Raw genomic sequence first — 24,903 nt, 5'->3', positions numbered from 1 at the left:
CGTTGGCGCGCAATTAAAAAAGGAACATACCTGTCAAATTTCATGAAAATATATTACCGCGTTCCGCCGTAAATGCGCAACATATAAACATTTACACATTTAAACATTAAGATAAATGCCAAACCGTCGACTTGAATCTTAGACCTCACTTCGCTCGGTCAATTATAATGAAGTTCATATTACTTACGTCTTCCTCCCAATTTCTTTCTCTTCTTCTCCATTTTTTCTATCTTTTTTTAATCTTTTATCTTGAGAATTGGGTAACAAAAAATACCTGATGTTAAAGCTCTTTCAACCATTCATCCCCCAGTCCTCCTTTCTCTGGTTTTTCTTACTTCTTTCCTTTCCAATTTTCTTCAAATTGTCCACAATCTCCTTCATCTTCACTTCCTTCACTTTTTCAATTCTCCTTCTGATAAATCTTTCTATTCGACATTTTTTCCTCCTCCTCCTACTCTTCTTCTCCTTCTTCTCCTTCTTCTTCTGCTTCTCCATCTTCATATTTCCCCCTAAAACACATTTCTTTACTCCTTCTTTTCTTGTTCTTTGGCTGTAAGTTTCCCTCCTCTCTTCTAATCTAATTCCTCCTCTAAATTCCTTCTTCAACCCTAATTCTTCATCTTTTTCTTATATATTCCAAATATTCCTATTCCTCTAAATTGGTTCAGCCCTCCTCCGTTTTCCTTCAAGTATTCTTCTCGCCACTCCTAACATTCTTTCACCTTTTTTTTACTCATCTATGTTCCTTAAATTTACTTATCTATCTGCTTCTTTTCTTTATTTCATCAATCTTCCTTCTCATTTCTTCCAATACTATTTCTGACTCCTCCTAACATTCTATCCTCTTCCCCTTCATCTTATACTCTTCCCTCTTCCTTATTATTTAATTATTCCTTTTCTTCTTCTCTTTATTTTTTCAATCTTCCTTCTTTTTCCCTTCTTGTTCCTCCTAACATTCTATCCTCCTTCCCTTCATCTTTCACTCATTCCTCATCCTTATTATTTACTTATTTCTCTACTTCTCTTCTTTATTCCATCAATCTTCCTTCTCATTTCTTCCGATACTATTTCTTGCTCCTCCCAACATTCTTTCTTCTTCTCATTCATCTTCCACTCTTCCCTCTTCCTTATTATTTACTTATCCCTCTTCTTCTTCTTCCATCCACCTTCGTTCTTGAAGAGTGCTAACAAGGTGCGCTCCGCGATAACAAGACAGCCTCACTCCACAACCACTTCTCTATCACTCTCTCTCTCTTTCAATTTACCCTAACTATCCTCACCTCATCTCAGCAAAGTTTCTCTCTTTATCTAGCCTCTATTACTTTGCTTCACTCCTGTTTGAATGCGCCGTTTTCAGTATAACGATGATCCACTAACACCCACAGACTTCCTTCTTCTCCTTCTCCTTCTCCCACGTTTCTTCTTCTTCTTCTTCTTCTTCTTCTTCTTCTTCTTCTTCGTCTTCTTCTTCCTCTTGCATCTTCTTCTTCTCTTCGCCTTGCCGTTGTTCGTTATCAACCCCCCTATTACAGGCACGGTGTGTTGTAGACGAGGTCCCAATTTGGAAGCATATAAATCTCTTTGTTTTACCTAATTGGACTGGTGACTCTCCTAATTGCTACAGCCCTCCTTCTTCTCCTCCTACTGCCCCTCCTCCTCCTCTTTCTCCTTATCCTCCTCCCTCTCCTCCACCTTCATTTCCTCCTCCTCCTCCTCTTTTTCTTTCTCCTCCCCCATCTACTTCTGCTCTTCCTCCTTACATCCATATCCCTTGGAAAACCAACAATCTGCTCCTTCAGAGCCTTCTTATAGCCGTCTTTCTCAACTTCTGTGTGGTTCCTTTTGCACTCCTAATAATTCTTACTTTCTCCCATCTTTATCATCTCCTCTTAATTTTATCTGCTACTAGCCGTCAGGCTCGCTTCGCACGCCTGCATTTTTATTTGAGCATGCTTCATACCATCAGAAAGTTAAAGTTCTGAGAAAACGCAGAAAAGCTTAGAACAACGTTGGAGAAACGCTGATTTTGGGCGTATCTTTGTCACCTCATCACAACATCGAGCTTAGACCCTAGCTAAACCTCTGTACCAAATTTGAACATTTTCTATTACTTGATGAAAGAACTGAGTAAACGCAAAAAACCGCTATAATTTTGGGCGTATCTTTGTCGTTATTTCAAATTCCTTCTAATACAACATTATCACACCCCAGCTGAGCTTCTGTAGTGAATTTAAACATTTTCTTTCCATTTGTTCTCGAGTAAGCTGAGAAAGCGCAAAAAAACGCTAATTTTGGGCGTATCTTTGACGTTATTGTGAATTCCTTCTAAAGGTGCGTACAGACTTTCGCTCTGCTCCGCAACCGAACGTCACTCCAGCAGAGCGATTGATGATCGACCGGCGAGCAACAATGGTTCGACCGGGGAACGCGAGAAGATCTAACATCTTCCGTAACGTTCATGATGGGTGCGTGAGCGGAGCGACTGTGGTCGATGGTGGTACGAGGGCGGTACGAGGGTGGTACGAGGGAGGAGCGTGCTCGGTGCGGGTTGGAAGCGCGAATATGTGTACGCAGCTTAACACAACATTATTACACCCTAGCTGGAGTTTCTGTACTAAATTTGAACATTTTCTGTTCATCTGTTCTCGATAAAGCTGAGAAAACGCTAAAAAACGTTGGAAAAACGAAGATTTTGGGCGTATCTTTGGAAATTTTTCTAAATCCGTTCGTTCTTAGTGCGCCTCTAAAGGGCCAACTGAACATACCTACCAAATTTGAACGTTTTTGGTCAGGTAGATTTTTAGTTCTGCGAGTGAGTGAGTCAGTCAGTGAGTGAGTGCCATTTCGCTTTTATATATAGATTACTCGTATTTTTCTTCTCTCCTTATCCTCATGCAATCACTTCCCACATCCTTCTATGACTGATTCTCATTTTCTCCTTTTTTTATTATCCGTTCATAATAAATTGTTAATGATTGTTCCCACTGCTTCACTTCTCCGTGAAGCATTAATTAATAGTGTTTCACATTGTCATATCTCCTTCCAAAATGAGAGACAGCTGTAAATAACAAATAGTGAGTAGGTTTTTGATTTTGTATTCAAATTTTTTTAAATAAGTGCAATATTTCTTAAGTTTTTAATTTATTGTGATACATTCTGTGATTCATTCAGAGTATAAAATCAACACTCAAAATTAAACATTTTAAATCATCATTCCTGGACCGAAAAATCAAGTGACGAAGCAGTGTGTGATTACATAACCTTATCTTTTGGACAACATTAACATTTTATCAAAATTTTTGGAGAGAAAAAGTACAGGCTCAGCCTAGGTTTTCCTCCAATGTCATAATTGTATTATGATTGTAGTATTTTATACAATAAATGGAATGAAATGAATGAATGAATATTATACTTATCTGCATCTCATTTTGTAAAATTATTCCTTTCTTTCAGTTTTTTTTCATAAATTTTACATTTGAATCTAATCTCTGCTTATTCTATACTCTATATTATCTTATAGCGTCTTAGTTTTTTTCCAGTCACATGAATTAGATAAATATGGATTAAAATATTTCAAGACTCAAGATAAAGACTTGATTTCTCAATACATAATGATATCAAAGACTATTTGATAAGAAAGACTCAAACACTCCATATATCCCGATTATACAATTTTCCTCTTCAACTATTTCCATTTGTCACTATTTCTCTACTTTATTTTTTTCGGAAAGCAATACTTTCCTTACATAAGGTAATAGGGCAAGGAAAATAAAATCAGACTATAGAATAAAATTATTCATCATAAATCAGCTGACAATTGATTACACAGATGTGTGAACTTTTTTTTTATTTTTACCTCTACTATCACGTATTAAATTATTTTACCATAATATTATGAATGAAGCTTTCTTTCCTTCTATCCTGATTTGTTTTTCCTCTCTCTAAATCATGTTTCTTACTCCTTCTCTCTACCATGTTCTCCTCACTCCTCATTCCTCTCACTCCTCCCTGAATTCTTTCCACTGCTTTGTAGTCATTCTCTCTCTGCTTCTTCTCACTACGTTCTCTCCTTCTTCTGTAGTTATCCTTCTTCCTCCTCCTCTCACTCCTATCTCCATCCTTCTCTCTCTTACTATGTAGTCATTGTGCAAGCATTATTCACAGCACTCGCCGATCTTGTTCCTTAATTAGTGCTACCTGCTCTCTGCCCTGCAGCCGGCAAACACGATCCGCCATTGTCGTGATCACCTGATTGCCACTATCATTTGCTTATCACTCCTGTAAGCCTCCTTCTTTTCAAGCAGAAGCTGCAGTTAATGTCGTACTACTTTAATTGCCACCGACATTAGGTGAACTGCGCTGAAATTCGTGTTTGATTTTGAAACTAGTGAGCTCACGATTATTTTGGTTGGGTTTCTCCTTCTTTTTCTCCTAATTCTACTCTCTTTCCTTCCTCTTCCCCACCTTCCTCTTCTTCTTCTTCTTTTTCTTCTTCTTCTTCTTCTTCTTCTCTTCTTCTTCTTCTTATTCTTCTCTTCTTCTTCTTCTTCTTCTTCTTCTTCCCCAACATTATCTATTCCTTTGAAATGCTTCCTCCTTATTTACCGTTTTTCCAATCGATGTTGATTTTCATTATTCCAGAAGTTATAATTAACGTCTGTTGTATATCCATACTTTTTCACTGTTAAAATTAAACTTGAATTCTAAAAAACACTTTTGAAGTGAGAATGCACTTACTTTTGTAGTGACGATCGTTTCGACCTGTTGTTGGTCATCATCAGACTGTGGGAATTTACTCAGATGACAAGGCTATGTGTGGTAAGGGATGAAGGTGGTGGAATAGGTTGCGGTGGGGGTTGGGTTGGTGGATATTTAGTGAGGCGGTTATTTTGAACTGTGGATTATTTTTTCAAAGAGTGTGTGGGAAGAGAAATTTATTTGATCATTTAGGAGAATGTTGGGAAACTGTTTTGTGTGGTTGTAAATTTCGTATTGTTCAAATACATTGAGTTTTCTGATTTTTTGTGAGATATGGAGGATTTCAAGATTGGTGGCGATGTCGGTGTATGTGTGGCCTGTTGATATAATATGGTCAGCAAAGTTTGAGTGGCTATGTGGTTTACTAATGACTCTGAAGTGCTCTTTGTATCTTGTCTGAAAGTCACATCCAGTCTGTCCGATATACAGTTTACTACAATCATTACATTTCAATTTGTAGATGCCTGGTTGTTCAAATCTCTGTTTGTTTGTTTGGTAATTTTGAAAATGTTTTCTCAGTGAATTTGTTGTTTTAAAGGCAATTCTGTATTTGAGTTTCTTAAAAGATGATGCTACTTTCTGTGATTTTTTGTTGTAGTATGTGAGTGTGATGAATTTTTGGTCATTTTCCATATTATACTTGGTTGATGATTTTGTTCTTATTTTGTGGAGTAGGTTGTCGACTAGAGTGGATTTGGCCCATTTTGTTGGGCAATGAGTTTGATCGTGTTGAGCTCTTGATTGTAATCGAATTGTGTCATGGGGATATTCAATAATCAACCTCCTATTCTACCAGAGAATTCTACTCCTGTTTATTTTTCTTCTTCTCCATCCCCCTCACCTCCATTCATTTATCTTTTCTAATACTTTATCAAGATATATTAAGAGATATTGATATAGTACCGGTAACTGTAGTTCATACCAAATAGTGATTGATTTATCTTGGGAACAGTCACTTTATAAAATTATTTTCAATAAATTTGAAACTCATCGCTCAAAGAATATGTATATTAATTACTGTATCCGGGGAAGGTCACATTTGAAATAAAAGCTATAGTATATTTCGCACCTAGAGCAGAAAATGAGATTTTTCCGGCTCGAAATCGGTTTTCAAGTCCGAGGCCGTAGGCCGAGGACTAGAAAAGATTGAGAGCTGGAAAAACATTTTTGCCTGTGGTGCGATCGATATTTTTCGCCACACTACAGGTATTGCTGACAAATTAAATGAAGGGTACAAAATAAAGAATACTTGTTATCGTACCTATCTCTTGATTTTAGTGGTAGAAGATTTGCAGTCAGGATTTCAGATTCTTTTAAAATTTCACTTGGAATATCACAGGCGTCATCATCTTCAAGCATTTTTGAAAATTCAGAATGCGCTAATCAACAATAAATAATTGAATAAAAATGGTTGCAAAGCAAATGCTGAATTAGTTTGATTCGAAACTCGAACTGAAATCATGGCGACTTTGATGAAGAAAGTGGACACTCGCCTGATCTAGCGGATGACTTATTAACTACGGACTTCCATGTTAGCGGCTAGAAAGAGTACGTTTTCCGGTCTAGGCCGGAAAGAAACCCTTTTCTGACGTCAGACGAGAGTCATCGTCTGCAAACAAGGTCTTTCAGATCTACGTAGGGACTGGAAAACAGCTGCTTTCTGTGCAGTGTGGCGAAAAAGTGTTTTCTGTATTTTTTTGAATCGGCCATAATGTGGAATTAATGCTCGTGTTTTTATTTGGTCAGCCATTTTCTTCATGCAATTGGGTCGGCCATTTTGTGAATTAGATTCTCATGCTCCTATTGGTCAACCATTTTCTCACCTTTTTATTTGTTACTTGGTAAATTCATCAACTAATAACTAACGGGTTAGATCTTATGTTGACAGGCTTCAAAATATTTTACTCACTTGACTCCATGGAATAATTTCAATTTGAGAATTTCAACAGAGATTTTGGAAAACTTCCGATAACTTACATGAAATGATCTTTTCTCGAATCTCTTTGTATTCCCTCACAATTTTTAACAACTTCCTGGCAATGGAGAAAGTATCCAAACTAGATACTAGTAATCATAATTGAAGGATTTCACTTAAATTGAATCTTAACTTGTAGTGTATACGATTCATTGACCCAATTATTGTAAAGATTGTTTATTTTATGACTAAAGCATACAAACAGCATCCTCACATTGTCTTAATCACATATAGCTTAGCCGCATCGATTCAATTATCTCATAGGAGACCACAGGTCTTATCAATAACTTCAGTTCACCCAACCCCCCCAACCAGACTAACCCCCAACCACCGTTGTCATTAAGTCTCAGCTTTATTACACACACAGCCAGCCAGCTATAGTCAAATCACTTCAAACTGGCAGCACTCCTCACATTATAACACCAATGCCTCCCATTCGAGAGATGCTGACAGTCGCTGTGTTGTTAGCTTAAGATGATTGGTACCGTCCACGCTTTAGCCAGTGCCGCATTCAAACTTTAATTGATCAGCTTTCTAATCAATACATTTACTCATTCTCCTCCTCCTCCTCCTCCTTCTTCTTCTTCTTCTTCTTCTTCTTCTTCTCCTTCTTCTTTCTGCTTCCTTTTCTTTCTCCCTCTTTCTCTTTCTCCTATCTTTCTTCTTCTTCTTTCTCCCTCCTTCCTTTCTCTTTCTTCTCAAACTCATTCTTTCTTGCAGTTAACATAATCATTCCATGATGTTTTTTTTAGCTTCCTCCTCATTTCATAAAAACTTTGCATCCTTCTCACTCCCTTACATTCGATCATTTCAGTTTCTCGCTCCACCATCTTATTTCTTTTTGTCATGATCCCCTTCATCGTTTCCTTTTTCAATTACTTCTCAGATTCCATCTCTCATATTTTTTCCAGTTAACGTAAGACAAATAACTCAATGACTTTAACGATGACAATACTGGATACATTAATCCTGATACATTTGATGAGAAGAATCATTCCTGATATATATTAAAACAACGTTAAGAGGTTCTATACTATAGTGAGGTCCATGTAATAGTGGCAGTGGAGAAAGATAGGAGAACAACGTTGCCGATCCTCTGTCTAGTCAATGCCTTCTATAGATACAGGTTTACAGCTTCACACACACTCTCTCTCTCTCTTTTTCTGTATCTCTCTTTCTCTTCTTCTTACTATTATCATCCTCTTCCTTTCCCGTCACTTTTTTTTTCCTTATTTGCCTCCTTTTTCACCTCAATCTTCTTCTTCTACCTCTCTTCACACAATCTTTTTTTCTATTTATTATTATTAAAAGAATATCCAAATTAAATGCTGTAATTCACCCCGAACACTTCTACTACTGCAAATTTTGACAACAGGGTGAACAGCTAGATGGAAATTCGATGAGCGCTGCTATTCAAAAATTACTTGTCAGCCCGGAATCGAACCCAGTACCTCCTAATTGCCGGTCAGGAATGCTTACCCTTACACCAAACTGACAATCTCTGGAAAGCAGTGCTCATTTTATACGAAGCCATAGTTATTTTTTCTTTCCCATTTCATTATTTCCAAGCCACATGAGGCGTTTATAGTCGGCAAAACAGGACAGTAAGCTTACCGATTGACTGATTTACTGGTTGTAGTATCGAGTAATGAGCTTCCAGTCTATCCAACTGGATAGCTTCCTGTCCTGCCGTGCAGACTGAAAAACCGCCTCGTGTGGCTTGACCCTTCAAGTGCGACTGACATACAGACACACTAAACATGATCAGTGAGCAAAGTATTACTTGATTTTTACGAAGCCGGCATTTTGTGACGTTTCTGTTATACTGTTAAGTGGTAGGAGACTGTTTAGCTGGGCCAATGGCAGGCGTTCATGCCCTTGACCAATAGCAGTACTCGGCTACTAGTATAAATTCTGCTGCTCTTGTATTTAGTTTTAGCATAGAGAAACAATAGCGTAAGTAGATATCCCATGGTATAGTGAATTTATGTCGCAACTTTTACTGTTACCTCAAGCCGATTACTGTCGATTATTGTCAATTTTGACTGTTTTGTTGGGGTGATAGTGTATGAACGGCACAATTTGATAGACTACCAACGTCACACAGCTTCATAGGAAAAAACTATGTGAACTATCGGCTTGGGATAACAGTAAAACTTGCGACATAAACGCCCTATACCATGGGATATCTATGCTATCGTTTCTCTATGGTTTTAGTTTATCAGAGATTGACAATGGTGTAACAACCGAAACCGGTATTTCTCTCAATAAAATCTGTGGCTTTTGACAATTTCTTAGACTTTTTGTTTAATATTACTTGATTCTTGCATATCATTGTGAGATCCACTTCTTTAAATTACACAATTACAGTTACCTTCAAAGTTTCATAAAACGTCTCTGATGGAAGATTTTTATGTATTTACTTGAAAATTTTATTCTAAAACAAAACTAAATCGTAAACATTTGATCAAAATAAATGTAAATTTGTACTTGTCACTCCCCAGTAAGAAACTTAAGTTTTTAATTTTCTATTCATCTCAGTAAGATAATACTCCTCCTATGTTGGACTGTTGTATAAATTAGAATTGGAACCGTTTTGGGCTTATAAGCCTGTGGTACTTTCCTTTAAGTTGTGTAATTTTGAATGATTGAATAAAATAAATGTTAATTGACAATTATTGAATTAATTATAATCGACGATTTGAATTTCTGGAAAAATGAATAGCCTCAACATACTTGGAAATCCAAATAATTGAACAATTATTCACAGATGCCTGTCTGACTTGAACTGGTGGCTTAGACTATTTAGCAACAAAAAACTTTATATATATAATATTATATATATATATATATATATATAATAATATCGAGTGACCTGGCTGGCTCAGGTCTGGTGTCAGAGTTTTCAGGTCACAACTGATCAATTTCAGGGCCTCTGCATGACCTAACGACTGCTTTTTAGGCAGTTGGACAAATAATTTCAGTGATAATAATGAATCACATTATATTTATTTATTTATTTATATTATATTTATTTATTTTTTATTTTAATAATATACTTCTATACCCAGCCAATAAATCAAAGCTGCGCTTTTGGTTCAAAACAAGAAACGTTCATATTCCATGTAGCCTATCCTAAAGACTACATTGCCCAAAAAAACTTCTCAATTCTATTTCAGCTCAGTGTTGAATTATAAACAAGTGGAACATTGATAAGTTGTATCATAAACATTGTAAGTTTGTACTAACAAGAACAAATTAATGACAGATTGTGTTGACTTGAGGCCAGAATAACACAGACATGATTAAAATGTAACATGCCATTCCGCCATCTTGTGTCCAAATTGCTCGTTATGCTGCCCCACCTTTAGACAACAGCAGGCAGAACAACAACTAATCAAAAACCTTTCTTTTAAATTTCATTCCTTCATCAAATTTTTGGTTCACATACTTCATCTCTCCATATCTTATTATATTGGATATTTCTTCAAATTCTCATCTACCTTCCAATTGATCATCTCTATCCTGTTCTCCTTTGACAAGAGTCCTCTAATCTCTCGGTTTCTCTCACTTTCGTCTGCCAATCTATTCATAATCCATAATATCCATCTTCCACTCTTCTCCATCTTTTGTGAATGTATTTTGTCTATTTACACTACAATACATTTGTTCCATTCAAAATCAAAATTTCAAGTCCAAGAAAGAATAAATTCTCACATTCCTCGTTATTTCTACTCAGTTTTCTTTCCTTATCACACATCACATCCTTATATCTAATCATCCTTTTCTGCCCTGAGAGGGACACCTCAAGGGGCTCCTCAAGGAGGCAGAGGAGAGGAAGCAGAAGAAAATGATTAAAGAGAATGAGAAAATAAATGATGGGGAAAAATAAAAAGAAGAAGAAGCGATAAGAAGAAGAAGAAGAAGAAGAAGAGAGGAGGTGAGTATTAGGAGGAGGAGGAGGAGGAGGAAGAAGGTGATGATGATGATGATGATGATGATGATGATGATGATGATGATGATGATGATGATGATGATGATGATGATGATGATGATGATGATGATGATGATGATGATGATGATGATGATGATGATGATGATGATGAAGAAGAACAAGGAGGAGAAAGAGGAGCATGAGGATTGATTGATTGATTGATTGAGTACTTTTTTATATGGATTACAATATATACTGGCTTATACACTTATATACAATAGCTTACAATACAGCAAAAATTATAGATGAATTTACATAATATAGACTAAGAAAATAATTATTGAACTGTATATGATATGAAAAAGCAGTTTGTAATATAATAACTATAGATAATAATCATATTGTTATGCATCTACATAAATTGGCGGAGCTTTGGACATATCAATGTCCATTCTTCGGAAAGAATATTAAAATATCCTCCCCACTAACTCTCTACCGAATTTATGGAGTGGGATGAGGAGGAGGAGGAGGAGGAAGAAGGTGATGATGATGATGATGATGATGATGATGATGATGATGATGATGATGAGATGATGATGATGATGATGATGGAGGAGAAGGAGAAGTAGAAGGAGGAGTGAGAGAAGGAGAAGAAGAAGAAGAAGAAGAAGAAGAAGAAGAAGAAGAAGAAGAAGAAGAAGAAGAAGAAGAAGAAGAAGAAGAAGGAGGAGAAGAAGAAGAAGAAGAAAAGGGGGAGGAAAAGAAGAAGAAGAAGAAGAAGAAGAAGAAGGAGGAGAAGGAAGAATTGGAGGAAGATGATGATGATGATGAAGAAGAAGGAGGAGAAGGAGGAGCAGGAGGAGGAATGGGAGAAGGAGGAGGAGGAGGAGGAGGAGGAGGAGAAGAAGGAGGAGTGAGAGAAGAAGAAGAAGAAGAAGAAGAAGAAGGAGTAGAATAAGGAGGGGTAGTTGTCGTCAGCGTATAAATCTCGTAGTGAGTGCCTAATTGGGTGCCTGCTGCCTGGCTGCCGCCTCACTATTCCTAATTGCTATCTTGTTAAAATTATTACACAACTGCTGCTACTGCTGCTGTGCCGCCATTGGCCAAATGCTATACTGTTGTTTCCACCCTGGGGTATAAGAGTGGAGTGTTCCTCACGAATAGCGGCGCATAGGAGGAGGATGGAAAAAGGGAATTAGGGAATGTTTGAAAAAGAGGTTGGAGAATGGCATGAGATAGGAAATGAAGGAAGTAGTGTGTGCAGTACCATAGAGTGAAGATACTGTTTAAATATTTGTCTCTGGAAGTACTTTTAGTAAGTAGCATTACAGAGAAAATATAGCATAAGTAGATATCCCATGGTACAGGGCGTTTCTGTCGCAACTTTTACTGTTATCTCAAGCTGATTGTCCACGTAGTTCTTTCCTGTGAAGCTTTATGAAGCTGCTAGTCTCTCATATTGTGCCGTTCATACACTCTTACCCGGTCAAAACAATAAAATTCTACAATAATCGACAGTAATCGGCTTGAGATAAAAGTGAAAGTTGCGACATAAACGCCCTATACCATGGGATATCTACTTATGCTATTGTTTCTCTATGGTAGCATTATAGAGAAAATATGGCATGAGAAGATATCCAATGGTATAGAGCGCGTTTTTGTCCTAAATTTCAATATTGTTAACTGAAGCCGATAGTCCTAGTTGTTCTTTTTAGTGAAGTTTTGTGACGCTGGTAGTCTCTTATACTGTGCCGTTCTTACACTCTCACCCGGCCAAAATGTTAATAATACACAGTAGCCTGACAGTAATCGGCAAGAGTAGACAAAAAACGGCTTGAGATTAGGATCATAAATTATGTACACCAGGGGTCTCCAACCTTTTTTATCCTAGGGCCACATTGTTAATTCTTGGGAGGCTTAGAGGGCCAATAACAAGAATGTACGTGGAATTTGACTTGTGGGGACACACACGACGGGAATTTGTGGGGTGTAAAATTATTATATTTCCATTTGAATAATATGAGGAGTTTTGAGTAGGTTTAATTTAAACACAGGAAGAAACAAACCAATTCATTTCATTCCAATGCAAAGTCCAATTTATTGAGTGTAGAAAGGTCATAAGAAAACTTGACAATGCATAAATTTAGCAAAATTATAATAATTTTTTAATAGTAATAAGACAACTTGACAATACACGAATTTACAGAAAGTTACCAAGCTAAAAGAGAATACTTATTTTTAGTGAGAAGTTTGCATTTCTTTTCCACTTAGAATGTCCGCCCATTTAGGATCAAACTTTGTGGTTCCGATCAATAAAATTGTTTGCAAATGTTCATCTGACAAGGTAGATCTGTATTTGGATTTAACAAACTCCATTTTTGAAAATGTCTGCTCACACTAGTAGGTAGATCCATAAAGAGAAAACATAGCTTGAACATGGTTTTTTCTGTTTTTAGAGTGTCTTTTACTGGGAGAGATATGTACAGACCGTGCAGACCATTTGCTAATATCTCGCAATGGTTGATCGCTGCTTGTTTACAGCTTATTTTACACTTATTAATAATTACACAATTTATTATGGAACGGTTCTACAATATTGACAATGATTCAGTCGGACTTATTAAGAAAAGGAGTGGCTAGTAAGAGAAAAGTACTGAACTCACAGTTGTTGTCAAAAATGTGTATAGATATATATTTTTAAATCTGCAGCAATAACTCTCGGCGGGCCGGACAAAATCTATCCGCGGGCCGTAGGTTGGAGAGCCCCTGATGTACACCATGCGATATCTTCTTAAGCTATTTCGTATCTATGACATAACTGAACAGAGCACAACATGAACAACGCAACACACCATTGTTCAAACAATGCAACCTCTATAAAAGGCGATTCCAAGGCAGAGAACCGGCAACTCTGTACTCAATCTTACTCCACTTCCATTATAACGTGGACCTCACTATAGTCATCAAGGATGAAGAGGTTGTAAGCTATCCCCTAAAGCAACATTAGTGATAGCTATAACTTTACTGTTTCCGTTAACTGCTTGTATGTGCTCTCTACATACTATACACTGACCTACATTGTTTTAATTTTGTATACGATACAAGAAGTAGAGATTTGGTCCAGGGTGACTGGAATAATCGGCAGATGGGATGCGAGAAATGGCTGAAGCTGTACAATAAAATTGCTTATATATAGTACTAGCCGTCAGGCTCGCTTCGCTCGCCACATCCGTCTAGTAAGGGGGCTCCGCCCCCTGGACCCCCGACTGGATCGTCCGAGAATGAGATCAGCAAGCTCGCTTCGCTCGCCTGCATTTTTCATTTGAGCATTTTTATCATATGTTAGGACGATCCAGTCGGGGGTCCAGACTAAACGTCTGGCTAAACGGATATGGCGAGCGAAGCGAGCCTGATGGCTAGTAATATAATATTCCCAGGAATAGCTATGATTAAAGTAGCAGTGTCCAATCAATTTTTCCGCGATAAATGCATTTCAATCTTCAACTTGGTGCCAACTTAATGCCATCAATCTTCAAAGTCAACTCAACTTAATGCCAACCTGACAAAATTATTAATTTAGTTACCAGTTAACAACTGTTTCGAAGAGGTACTCTCTCTAGATTAAAGTTCTATATTAACATATGGTATGGACATTTTTCAATTATAATTAAGAGAATAAGAAGAATATACATGCTAAAAGACGAACTTTAAACCCTTAAAAACCACCCTTAGAGTTAAAATATTGCCAAAAGATTTATTGTGCGCCTCTAAAGGGCCAACTGAACATACCTACCAAATTTTAACGTTTTTGGTCCGGTAGATTTTTAGTTCTGCGAGTGAGTGAGTGAGTCAGTCAGTCAGTGAGTGCAATTTCGCTTTTATATATATATATATATATATATAGATAGATACAAGAAGTATTGTGTACATCAGTTGGTTTTGTATGTTTTAGTGTGTAAGGGAGGGGGGGGCAAAGAGACACATTAATGATGAACAAAGTGAGCCCCAAGGGGGGGTGAGGCCCCAATTGATAGCGAGGTGGAGGAGGAGGAGGGCCCCAATTGATAGAAGAGGGGGAAAGGGACCTCTAATTTGTCGTGACCAACTTTGCAATTGTTATGTGTGAACGGAAGTGAATATTGGTGGGATAATTGTTACAGTGAGATTTACTTCAAACCTTCAGCATAAGCTGTAGATAACCTGAGCACTTCCCATTCATACAATGGTGACAGTTTTTAGTGAATCTGACCGTAGCTGAGCTCATTACTTGTGAGTTATGCCGCCTCATTAGGACGTGAACAGACACTTACACACGCGCAATTGCGCTCACGCCAATTGGTGAACATGTTTTGCTCAAATGAGGGGTGGGGGTAATGGTTTGACTGCAAATTGTGCAATTCGACTCTTAATGAACCTTCCTTCAGATTGTGACTATGTGTGGAAAGGATTGGTTCAAGTATTTGTTGGCACAAACTTAATTCTCACAAAAGGTGAGGTCATTTGAATAGAACTTGAAGTTTAGAACTATACCTATAGTGATCGAGGTCCACGTTCTAATGGCAGTGGAGAAAGATAGGAGAAAAACGTTGCCGATAATCTGTCTTGTCCATGCCTTCTATAGACGGTAGCTGATACAGGTTTATTAATGTAATATTAACGTTTTATTCTCGCTTAAAATAATCAATTATGTTTTATTAAGCAAGAAATTATATTTTTCAATAATTTCATAATGAATTTTCATAATTAAGATGAAATATTTTGCCAACTAATTATCAATTATACATTGATAAAAGACGATCTGGCAACAGAGCAAAGCGAGAAAGAGATAGCGACATCTGCTCTGTTGAATAATGGAAAAGGATGGCAATACCATTGCCAAATTCAAAAATTCAAATTCAAAATCATTTATTCTTCAAAAACAAATTTACAGTATAAAATACAACACTTTCACAAAACTTGTCTAACCTAACCCTTATATGACAATTTACAAGACACATTGAGAAGAAAAAATCCCTGCAAAGGTTTAACCTGAGCGCAGGAATGAGTTGCTATAAATAACATAATAACAATATCGAGGGAAACAGGATGTTGAAAAACTACTCTATAAAATGAAAGAAATTAATATTAAATATACAGACAGTTAAAGTTAATTGCAATAATTCGTGAAAATAGAAATGTACAAAATATAAATTACAAATATTGAACAGCAGCACAGCTCATGATTATAAAATGATGATAATCATAGCATATAATTTATGTAAACAGTATCCACTATGAAATTTATATACAATATAAAAAGAAATGGAAAATCACTAATCAAACACTGCCATTATAACATGCACCTCACTATAGATGGAAATTCGATGAGAGCTACAATCCAAAATTTATTTCCTAGCCTGGGAATCGAACCCGGTACCTCCTAATTGCCAGTCAGGTATGCTCACCCTTTCACCAAACTTGCTATCATATGTATTTGTATAAGTGTGAGATGATACGCGGCCTCAATATTAACCTGAAAGGCAAAGTTAGGGTGCAGCTGTAAGAGAAGTAACAAGAGTGGCCGTCAGGTGCGGTTTTCATGCTGCAGCCGCGTTTTCACAGTGTACAAGGTACATTTGTAGAGTAGCAAGACTTGCTGACATGTTCCTGTTTATTGTAACAGCAGTGAACACACTTTTACAATTTACAAGGTACGTTCAAAAAGTAATGTGATTTGTTGACATCTGTGTTGCAGCAGCAGTAGCGGACGAGCGGGTTGGCGTTGGCGTGGGGAGGGAGCGTGGTCAGCGGTGGTGTGGTGGGGGGAGTGGGCGGAGTGAAGGAGTGTGCTGGCTGCGGGAAGCGCATCACTGAGCGATTCCTGTTGAAAGCCCTGGAGCTGTACTGGCACGAGGACTGCCTCAAGTGTGGCTGTTGCGACTGTAGGCTGGGTGAGGTCGGCAGTACGCTCTACACCAAGGCCAACCTCATACTCTGCAAACGAGACTATTTAAGGTAAATTAACTGATTAAGTCCAGTCAGATGATCACCTCCTGAAGTGCTGTCTTTTACCAGCATGCACTTGACAAGACCTCTTTGTATTCAATGACAAAGCTGTTAGAACAGTGGATTTTCATTTTAATTTAGGGATTCAACTATCTATTATCTGACACGCACAAACGCACGAACTGATTTAAGCTTAACAATAAATTGAGGAGTATTAATAGAAACACTTGGAATTTCACTGAATGAAAATTTTGTCTTTCACTTATAGCTTGCACACAGGGACATTAGTAGTGGCTACTTGCTCCTATCCTATGGGAACATGGAATTGGAAATGTCCGAACCTTAAATGTCCATGGCATTTCAAATTCCGTGTTCCCTTGACAGCTAGTGTATGCTTAGTGGAAGTTAACTGCCCCTGTCCAGACTAATTTATAGGAATATTCTATTTGCCATCCTCAGTATCATAGTAAACGTTGAAAGTACCAAGATTTCATATTATTTTTCTAAAGCCTCAATAAATGGCTTTATAAATCAATGTTCATATACAGTTTTACAATAAAACAATTACATTGTCATCAGCCAAAATACAGTACAGTAAAGTACAGTTGTGTAGAATATATTGAGAACTTCATTTATTATTCATTAGAGTCCACACATCTCAGTGTTCCAATAATTTTCCGAAATGAAATATGTACTGTACTCTTCATCTGAATATTCAATAGATTTTAATAATTCTATTTTTTCAATTCTTTCTGATATGCTCATTGTCAAATTCAAAAGACATAACGCATTAAAAGTTCTTGACCTTCCTATTTATTTGCCGATACAATATTAAATTTGATGAAGTTTGAATTCTTACATCAAGAGCAGTAGAAAAGCTGCAGTAGCCTATATAATAGCAGAGATACTGTAGCCTACCAATACTGCTTATAAAAACTGAGTAACAGGAAATAAATCAATACACACTGAAAAAAGTATGGACAGGACTAAAATACTACTCTGTGCATATGAAATGAAGGTCCACATTGCCCTTTTGATAGTGAAAATTATTCATCCTTTCGAAAATTATTAATTCATCTACAGCTCAAGAAAGATGTTCACTTGAGAAGGAATAAGGAAGAAGGAAGGCTCAATATCTAGAGCCTAATCAGATTATTCTTCTGTAAATAGACATTTCAAGAAATTATTCTTTTTCATCAATGTTGAACTGAGTGAAGATTAATTTCTTAATTAATAAATTGACTATTAATATATTTTTAAAATGTATTAATTCTGGGCTACTTCCTTGTATATTATACTAGCCGTCAGGCTCGCTTCGCTCGCCTGCATGTAGACCTCAGCGGAACCTCTGTACCGAATTTGAACGTAGTATGTCAATTTGATCTCGAAAAACACTTGTTACTATATCGGTGTATCTTTGGCGAACAAAATTCCTCCACCTCAGCTAAACCTGTGTACTGATTTTTTTTTAAATATATTTCCATCAATTATTGAAAAAGGTGAGGAAACGCAGAAAATCTGAGAAAACGCTAATTTTGGCTAACTGGATAATTGGTATTTAGGAGGTCCTGGATAAATGCATTTCAATCTTCAACTTGGTGCCAACCTAACAAAGTCAACTCAACTTAATGCCAACCTGACAAAATTTTTAATTTAGTTACCAGAACAACTGTTTTGAAGAGGTACTCTCTCTAGATAGAATAAGAATATAATTCTATATTAACATATGGTATGGACGTTTCAATTATAATTTTAAGATATTGGAATAAGAAGAATATACATGCTAAAAGAACTTTAAACCCTTAAAAACCACCCTTAGAGTTAAAATATCGCCAAAAGATTTCTTAGTGCGCCTCTAAAGGGCCAACTGAACATACCTACCAAATTTGAACGTTTTTGGTCCAGTAGATTTTTAGTTCTGCGAGTGAGTGAGTCAGTGAGTGAGTGAGTGCCATTTCGCTTTTATATATATATATATATATTATATATATATATATATATATATATATATTATATATATATATATTATATATAGAATTATAGTACCCTTTGAATTAAGTAAAATAGGTAGCAGAATAAAAATACAAATTATAACTACAGTACTAGTTTCGGTGATCACACCATCGTAAGGTTATTTTAGACCTGGTTATTATTAATAACCATTCTGGATACGGATATATAACCATAATAATACTGGATATCAATAACCAGGCTACTTTATTAATTTCAAAGGTTACTATAATTCTATTTTTTATTATTAATAATTAATTTTAAAATGTTTTTAGGTTATTCGGCACGACAGGTTACTGTGCGGCGTGTAGCAAGGTGATACCCGCCTTCGAGATGGTGATGCGAGCCAAGAGCAACGTCTATCATCTCGAGTGCTTCGCCTGTCAACAGTGCAATCACAGGTTAGCCCACCATCACTATTACTGCACCTAATTGACGACAATTGATTAACCACCCATTCATATCAGTGATTGATGCCATCACAACTAATATCAATTGCATATCGCTAGAAGCATTCCATCACTTAGTTATGGATAGCAATGTGTTTGATATTAGCCCTAAAAATAATTGTTTTGCATATCCATACTTTTGAAACAACTAATGAAATGAAACTTGAATTTGAAACACTTGAGAAGTGAAAATGCACTTACTATAATGAGTAGTGACGATCGTTTCGTCATGGTGCATTTTCACTTTATAAGTGTTTTTAAAATTCAAGTTCTAGATTTATAAACTAAATATGTTTCTTCATGAATTCCTTTACAGCAACTTAGCATCCTAGCCACTATATCACAATAAATAATAATAATAATAATAATAATAATAATATAATAATAATAATAATAATAATAATAATAATAAAAATAATTAATAATATTTTTAATAATAATATTAATTAAATTAAAAATTATTAGTCACATCCCTAAATAATTTTGCATAACTGATAATCAGTTTATCTGAAATACCTATAGTGTATTCAGTTTCAAGTATCGCTTACATTTGAAAAATTCCAATAAATAACAGACTTTTAGTACCGTACCTAGTAATCTCATTAATTTTTATGTCAATTATTAGCATAAGTGATAAAGTTGATAAACTTATAAAGAATTTACAACCAACCATATGTTATTAGCATAATATTATTATTTAATAAGGTGAATTAATCTCTAAGAGAATTTGAATTTTTTAGGACAATTAATGAATAACTCAATTCAATTCCATTTTGATATGACACAATAAAAGCATTAACAAAGAAAATATCTCCACATAAATAATATAGAATTATCCCCACATAATATAGGAAATATCCCCACAGAAATCATAAAGGAAATAATATCCCCACATATAATATAGAATTTGGATCCGTGTGTCGAAAAGAGTTCTCATCATGATAAGTTTGAAAATTTAATAATTTTTGTTGAGAATAAAAAAAACAATTATTTGTGAATTTTGCGTAGGTAAAAAACTTGTACAACTGAACTTTAATAAATAGATAATTTTAAAAACTAGATAGCCTACATTATATAGTTATTATATGAACAGTAAATTTATAGTTACTTTATACAGTAACTTAATAGTTACTTATTCCAGTAAATGAAGCCTATATTGATTCAGTTCACATTGAGTTGTAATTGGTAATGACTACAGAGTTACTTAAATAAGTAACTGTTGTAATGGACTAATGAAATCTTGTAATCTGGATCCATTTGGATCAATTAGGCCTAATGTCTTACCGGTTCAATATCTTTTTGTATTCAGGGTTCTGCGATTATTCTATGAAAAAAGTGGAAATACGGGTACAGATAACTTAATTTATAATAGGTACTAGACGAGCAGTTTCAAACTTTCTCAGATCTCAAAAAGTTGGTACAATAATTTTCAAAAATTCTTTTAGTTATTTGGGTACACAAAGTTTTAATAGTTTGCCAATAGATATCAGGAAATGTAATAAAATAAAAATACATTTTTAAATAAAATTAAAGCATGGCCATGGGTCAAAACGGATGTTGATGTTCTAAGAATAAACCCGGTTTTTGTATTACTGTGTATTTGGAGTTGATTATGTTGATTAGAAATTCATGGATCCAGTTATTTTTCAGTTTGGGTATTGTTTTGTATGCTGCTTTGTTTTTTTGTTAATTGTATGTTTGTATATCGTTGTGCTGTATGGAGATCTACTCATGTATGTTGTCTTGTTATATTTGATTTTCTACTTGTTGCTGGTTATCTTGACTTATTAGGAATAGTATTTAAAGTTTACTGGATGCTACAGACGTTGTGCGCTGAAATTTCTATAAAGTGATGAACTGAGCTCCAAAAAAATTAACCCATACGTCTTAACAATTATTCAGTAATTACAATTGAATGCATTACTAATAACGACCACACAACTTGTCAAAGTGGAAACTTGAATTGAATGTCAAATGAAATTTATGATTGAAATAAAATTATTTATCAAATATTCCAAATTGAGATGTTCTATCTTCTAAAGTGTTCTATTAATCGGAGACTACTGCATCAAAAGCAACAGAAAAAGCAAACATCAAAATATTTTAAATAGGTTTTATTGACATTGTTAGTGAATTTTTCTGATTTATTTTGCAGGTTCTGCGTGGGAGATCGGTTCTACCTGTGCGACAACAAGATCCTGTGCGAGTATGACTACGAGGAGAGGCTGGTATTCGCCAACATGGCCTATAACCCCACCAGTCTCGCGCACATCAGAAGGCAAGTCTCTACCAAATTCCAAACTGCTAATCTATACAATAACAATTGAAACCTGAAGCACCCTTTTAAAATGTTGCTCTACACAACATGTGAATGTATGTAAATAATCATTATAGAAATAACTTGTACCCTTTTTGAACATTTTTCACATGAACACTACCTACTAGTTTCAGCACTCATGACATTTTCAAGACTTGAAATTGGAATTAGAGTCACGATTTGATCTTTAATAACATGGATAAATCAGATTTTTAAAAAATAACCAGCATTTTCCAAAAAAAATGTTTTTTGTTGTTTCCCAAAAGTTTCAAAAACTTTACTTGTGGGCTTTTTACAATCACCGATTCAAGTGTCCTCTTTCCAATAAATCTGAAACTAGGGATGTTTATGTGAAAAAGTTAAAAAAGGGAATCGTTATTTCTGTAATAATTGAACAATTTAAGTAGACCTATTAAAATACTTTATTAGTAAATGAATAGATTCATAAAAATTGTACCTACTACAGTAATTGAGATTAATATAGTGGGTGAAACAAAACTATTATTTTAAAATTGGGAATTGTGTTGGCTGAATCACCAATTTTGGCAATATTAATTATTCATTATTGTGTAAAAATTATTAATACTCGACAGTTATTATATTATTTTTTGTGCATTTATATTTTTTTATAAAGTACTTGGATTATTGCTAAAATAATCATCCGTAGATTATCATCCATCAACAGAATTATTTCATTTGTACTGCTGTTATTAGATTAAAAAATGTATTTCTTTTTTTTAGAACTTGTGACTGGAGCTCAAGGCTTCTTTTTCCAGTCACGCCAAAAACTATTATATTCTAATGATTATTTTTATTTGTAAAAATATTGCTTGCATTTGGCAATTAATTTATTATTCAATTCATTCAATTTTCAAGTCTGATATTATATAAGTATATTTCAAGTATATAGGTGACTATAGCACTACCTCCGTAAACAAATCCGTGGTGCATTTCAGCTGATCTAAATCAACTAGTGTTTTTATTGGTGTAGGAGCCCTACCTGTGCTGACGTCACACGAATGCACTAAGACTTTGTTTACGGAGGTAGTGACTGTAGTCACCTATAGTCACATAAGCTTGCATGATAAAGTTCCAATTTCAGTCAATCTGGCAATGCCGATATTCGATGTTTGATGGTCGGCTGGGAGCTCAAGTTTCAACTCAATCTATTTCAAAAATGCTTTAGCTATTTGTGATAAATTAACTAAGCCCTATCAACATTCATGCAGTTTACAATAATGAATTTTTAATCCAAATAATAGAATGAGTATTGTGTGGTTGCAGCCAGCAAGAGACAATCTAGGATGCGGCCTGGAGGCAGCCTGCCTCGACAGGGGGCGCCTCCAATCAGCAGCAGTGCTGCCAACCGCTGCCAACCACAGCCCAAAACCAGTGCTGCCAACCGCTGCAAACTGCAGCCCAAAACCAGTGCTGCCAATCGCTGCCAACCATGGTTCAAAACCAGTGCTGTCAACCGCTTCCAGAGACAGTTCAACAGCAGTGCAGCCAACCTTTGCCAGCCACAGTCCAACCGAAGACAGCGGTTCGAGCGGCTACGGTGGCAGCCCTGACTCGGAAACTGGCCAAGCAGCCCACCACTCCCCCCCTTGTCAGCGCGCTAGCTTCCTGACAGAAGGTGTGTGCACCCCGAACAAACCACCTCACTAGTCAGCCGTGTGTCGTCAGCACTCATCACTACTGAAGGTCACTTCAAGGTCACCAGTCATCATTGAAGGTCACATGTCACTAGAGATCTCAATTCATTTATTGGAAGTCAGTCACTACTGAAAGTCACTTCAAGGTCACCAACCATCATTGAAGGTCACTAGAGATCTTAATTCATTCATTGGAGGTCAGTCAATATACTCCGTACAAAATTACTTTTGACTTGGAGGAATATGCGGCACAGAGAAATGGAGGGAGATCAGCAATGAATTCAATGAAATGCTGGACCATTGTATGAGCTATACACTGGTCCAGCATTGTATTTCGTGCTTGCAGGACGGGCCAAAAAAGAAAGGATCGTGCCAGTGTGTGAGGAATGTCGTGCTAAGCACGTCCTGCATTGCACGGCACGATGGCAATCCGGAAAGGTTTGATTTCCGTCGCGCCAGGCCAAAAAATATCACTTTCACAACCGACTTCTAGCACGGCACGGAGCCAACTGAATTTGCAGTGTATGACGCTCATCATGTCATGCCAATTCAAAACATGGCAGGATGTGTAATGCACGAACAGTATATGGGCCGCTTATGAGCCGCTATAGACATGTGACTCATAAGTCAGCCGACAAAGGTATTAAATTAAAATTGCTAGCGTCAACTGACTTACGGGCCACTCTGTATTATGAAGACCATAATATTGGTTACAGAGGCCACTAAAGTCACTATATAAATCACCTGCCAAATGGCATATAGATTAATTTATGATTCATATCATCACAATAAATGAATTATTCATCTCTAGTGGTCGGCCCCAATGAATATTCTATTTAGTGATAAACAAGTGAGACCATTAAATGATGTAACTATTGAGGTCATCAGTGATTGATAATTGGTTATCGCAAATGCTTGTCAAGCTGTTACATTTCAAGGTGAGGCCCACCTCCATTACCACAAAATTGTATAAAGACTTGTTGCAATACAAAGGAATACAGCTCTCCAATATATTTATATTCGAATCAACTTTTTTAGGATATTACAAAACAAGAATAAGAGTTTATCCTTTTGTTCAAAATCAAATCAAATTTATTTCCATTCAAAATACATTTTACAAACATAAATATAAATTACAATTTTATGGAAAAATTAGCATCCGCTAAGAAAGAATCATATTGCAACTTGTCTAAACATTTTTTGCAATGGAAATGCGGCCTCTAGGTGTGTAACTAGGTGTGAGCAAAATAATTGTTATTGTGAGTTTGATATTTTTTCATAGTTTTGATGATGTGATAGAGTAAAATTGTCACTAGCACTCATTTATCAAGAAACTATATAGTTTTCGTTGTTACAGAGTTATACAACAGCATTTCATGAATGCTTGGTTTGGTGACTCAAAAGTTGAGTTTACTATAAAGCTAAAAAATATGCTTTACTTGTTTACTATATTTAGGAAGCTGTGTCTTTAAAACTCTACAATAACTCAATACTTTTTGTGTAATTGAGAATTTGATATTGTGGTAATTATTCATATTAAATGAAAAAGACTAAGAAATTGTCAAAAAACCACAGATTTATTGATACTTAGAAAAGTTATCAATAGCCTACCTATTTCCAAGTATCAATAAATCTGTAGTTTTTTGACAATTTCTTAGTCTTTTTCATTTAATAACTCAATACCAAAACGTATACTTTATTCACTTGATCAATCTAGCTACTTGGACAATCTATCGAATTGAAAATGATATTTCTATTAAAATTTAATAAATCTCAAGCCACATACTTGTAGACCGTTTATGAGTTATCAACTATATAGT

General features: G+C 35.8%; 1 protein-coding gene across 2 annotated transcripts in view; it reads left to right on the top strand.

The window, feature by feature from the left end:
• LOC111049790 (LIM domain only protein 3-like) overlaps window positions 1–23,443 on the top strand; it is a 312,916-nt gene extending 289,473 nt beyond the window's left edge. For both annotated transcript variants that reach the window (XM_039439328.1, XM_039439327.1), the window contains 4 exons: window positions 16,402–16,661; window positions 18,938–19,063; window positions 21,267–21,389; window positions 22,713–23,443. In XM_039439328.1, coding sequence (XP_039295262.1) covers window positions 18,996–19,063; window positions 21,267–21,389; window positions 22,713–22,731 — 210 coding nt within the window. In that variant the 5' untranslated portion in view covers window positions 16,402–16,661; window positions 18,938–18,995 and the 3' untranslated portion in view covers window positions 22,732–23,443. The remainder of the gene's footprint in view (window positions 1–16,401; window positions 16,662–18,937; window positions 19,064–21,266; window positions 21,390–22,712) is intronic.
• Window positions 23,444–24,903: the final 1,460 nt, after the last annotated feature.

Source organism: Nilaparvata lugens, chromosome 12 (assembly GCF_014356525.2).
Source record: "Nilaparvata lugens isolate BPH chromosome 12, ASM1435652v1, whole genome shotgun sequence".
NCBI lineage: Eukaryota > Metazoa > Arthropoda > Insecta > Hemiptera > Delphacidae > Nilaparvata > Nilaparvata lugens.
This window is presented reverse-complemented; position numbering and strand designations above follow the sequence as displayed.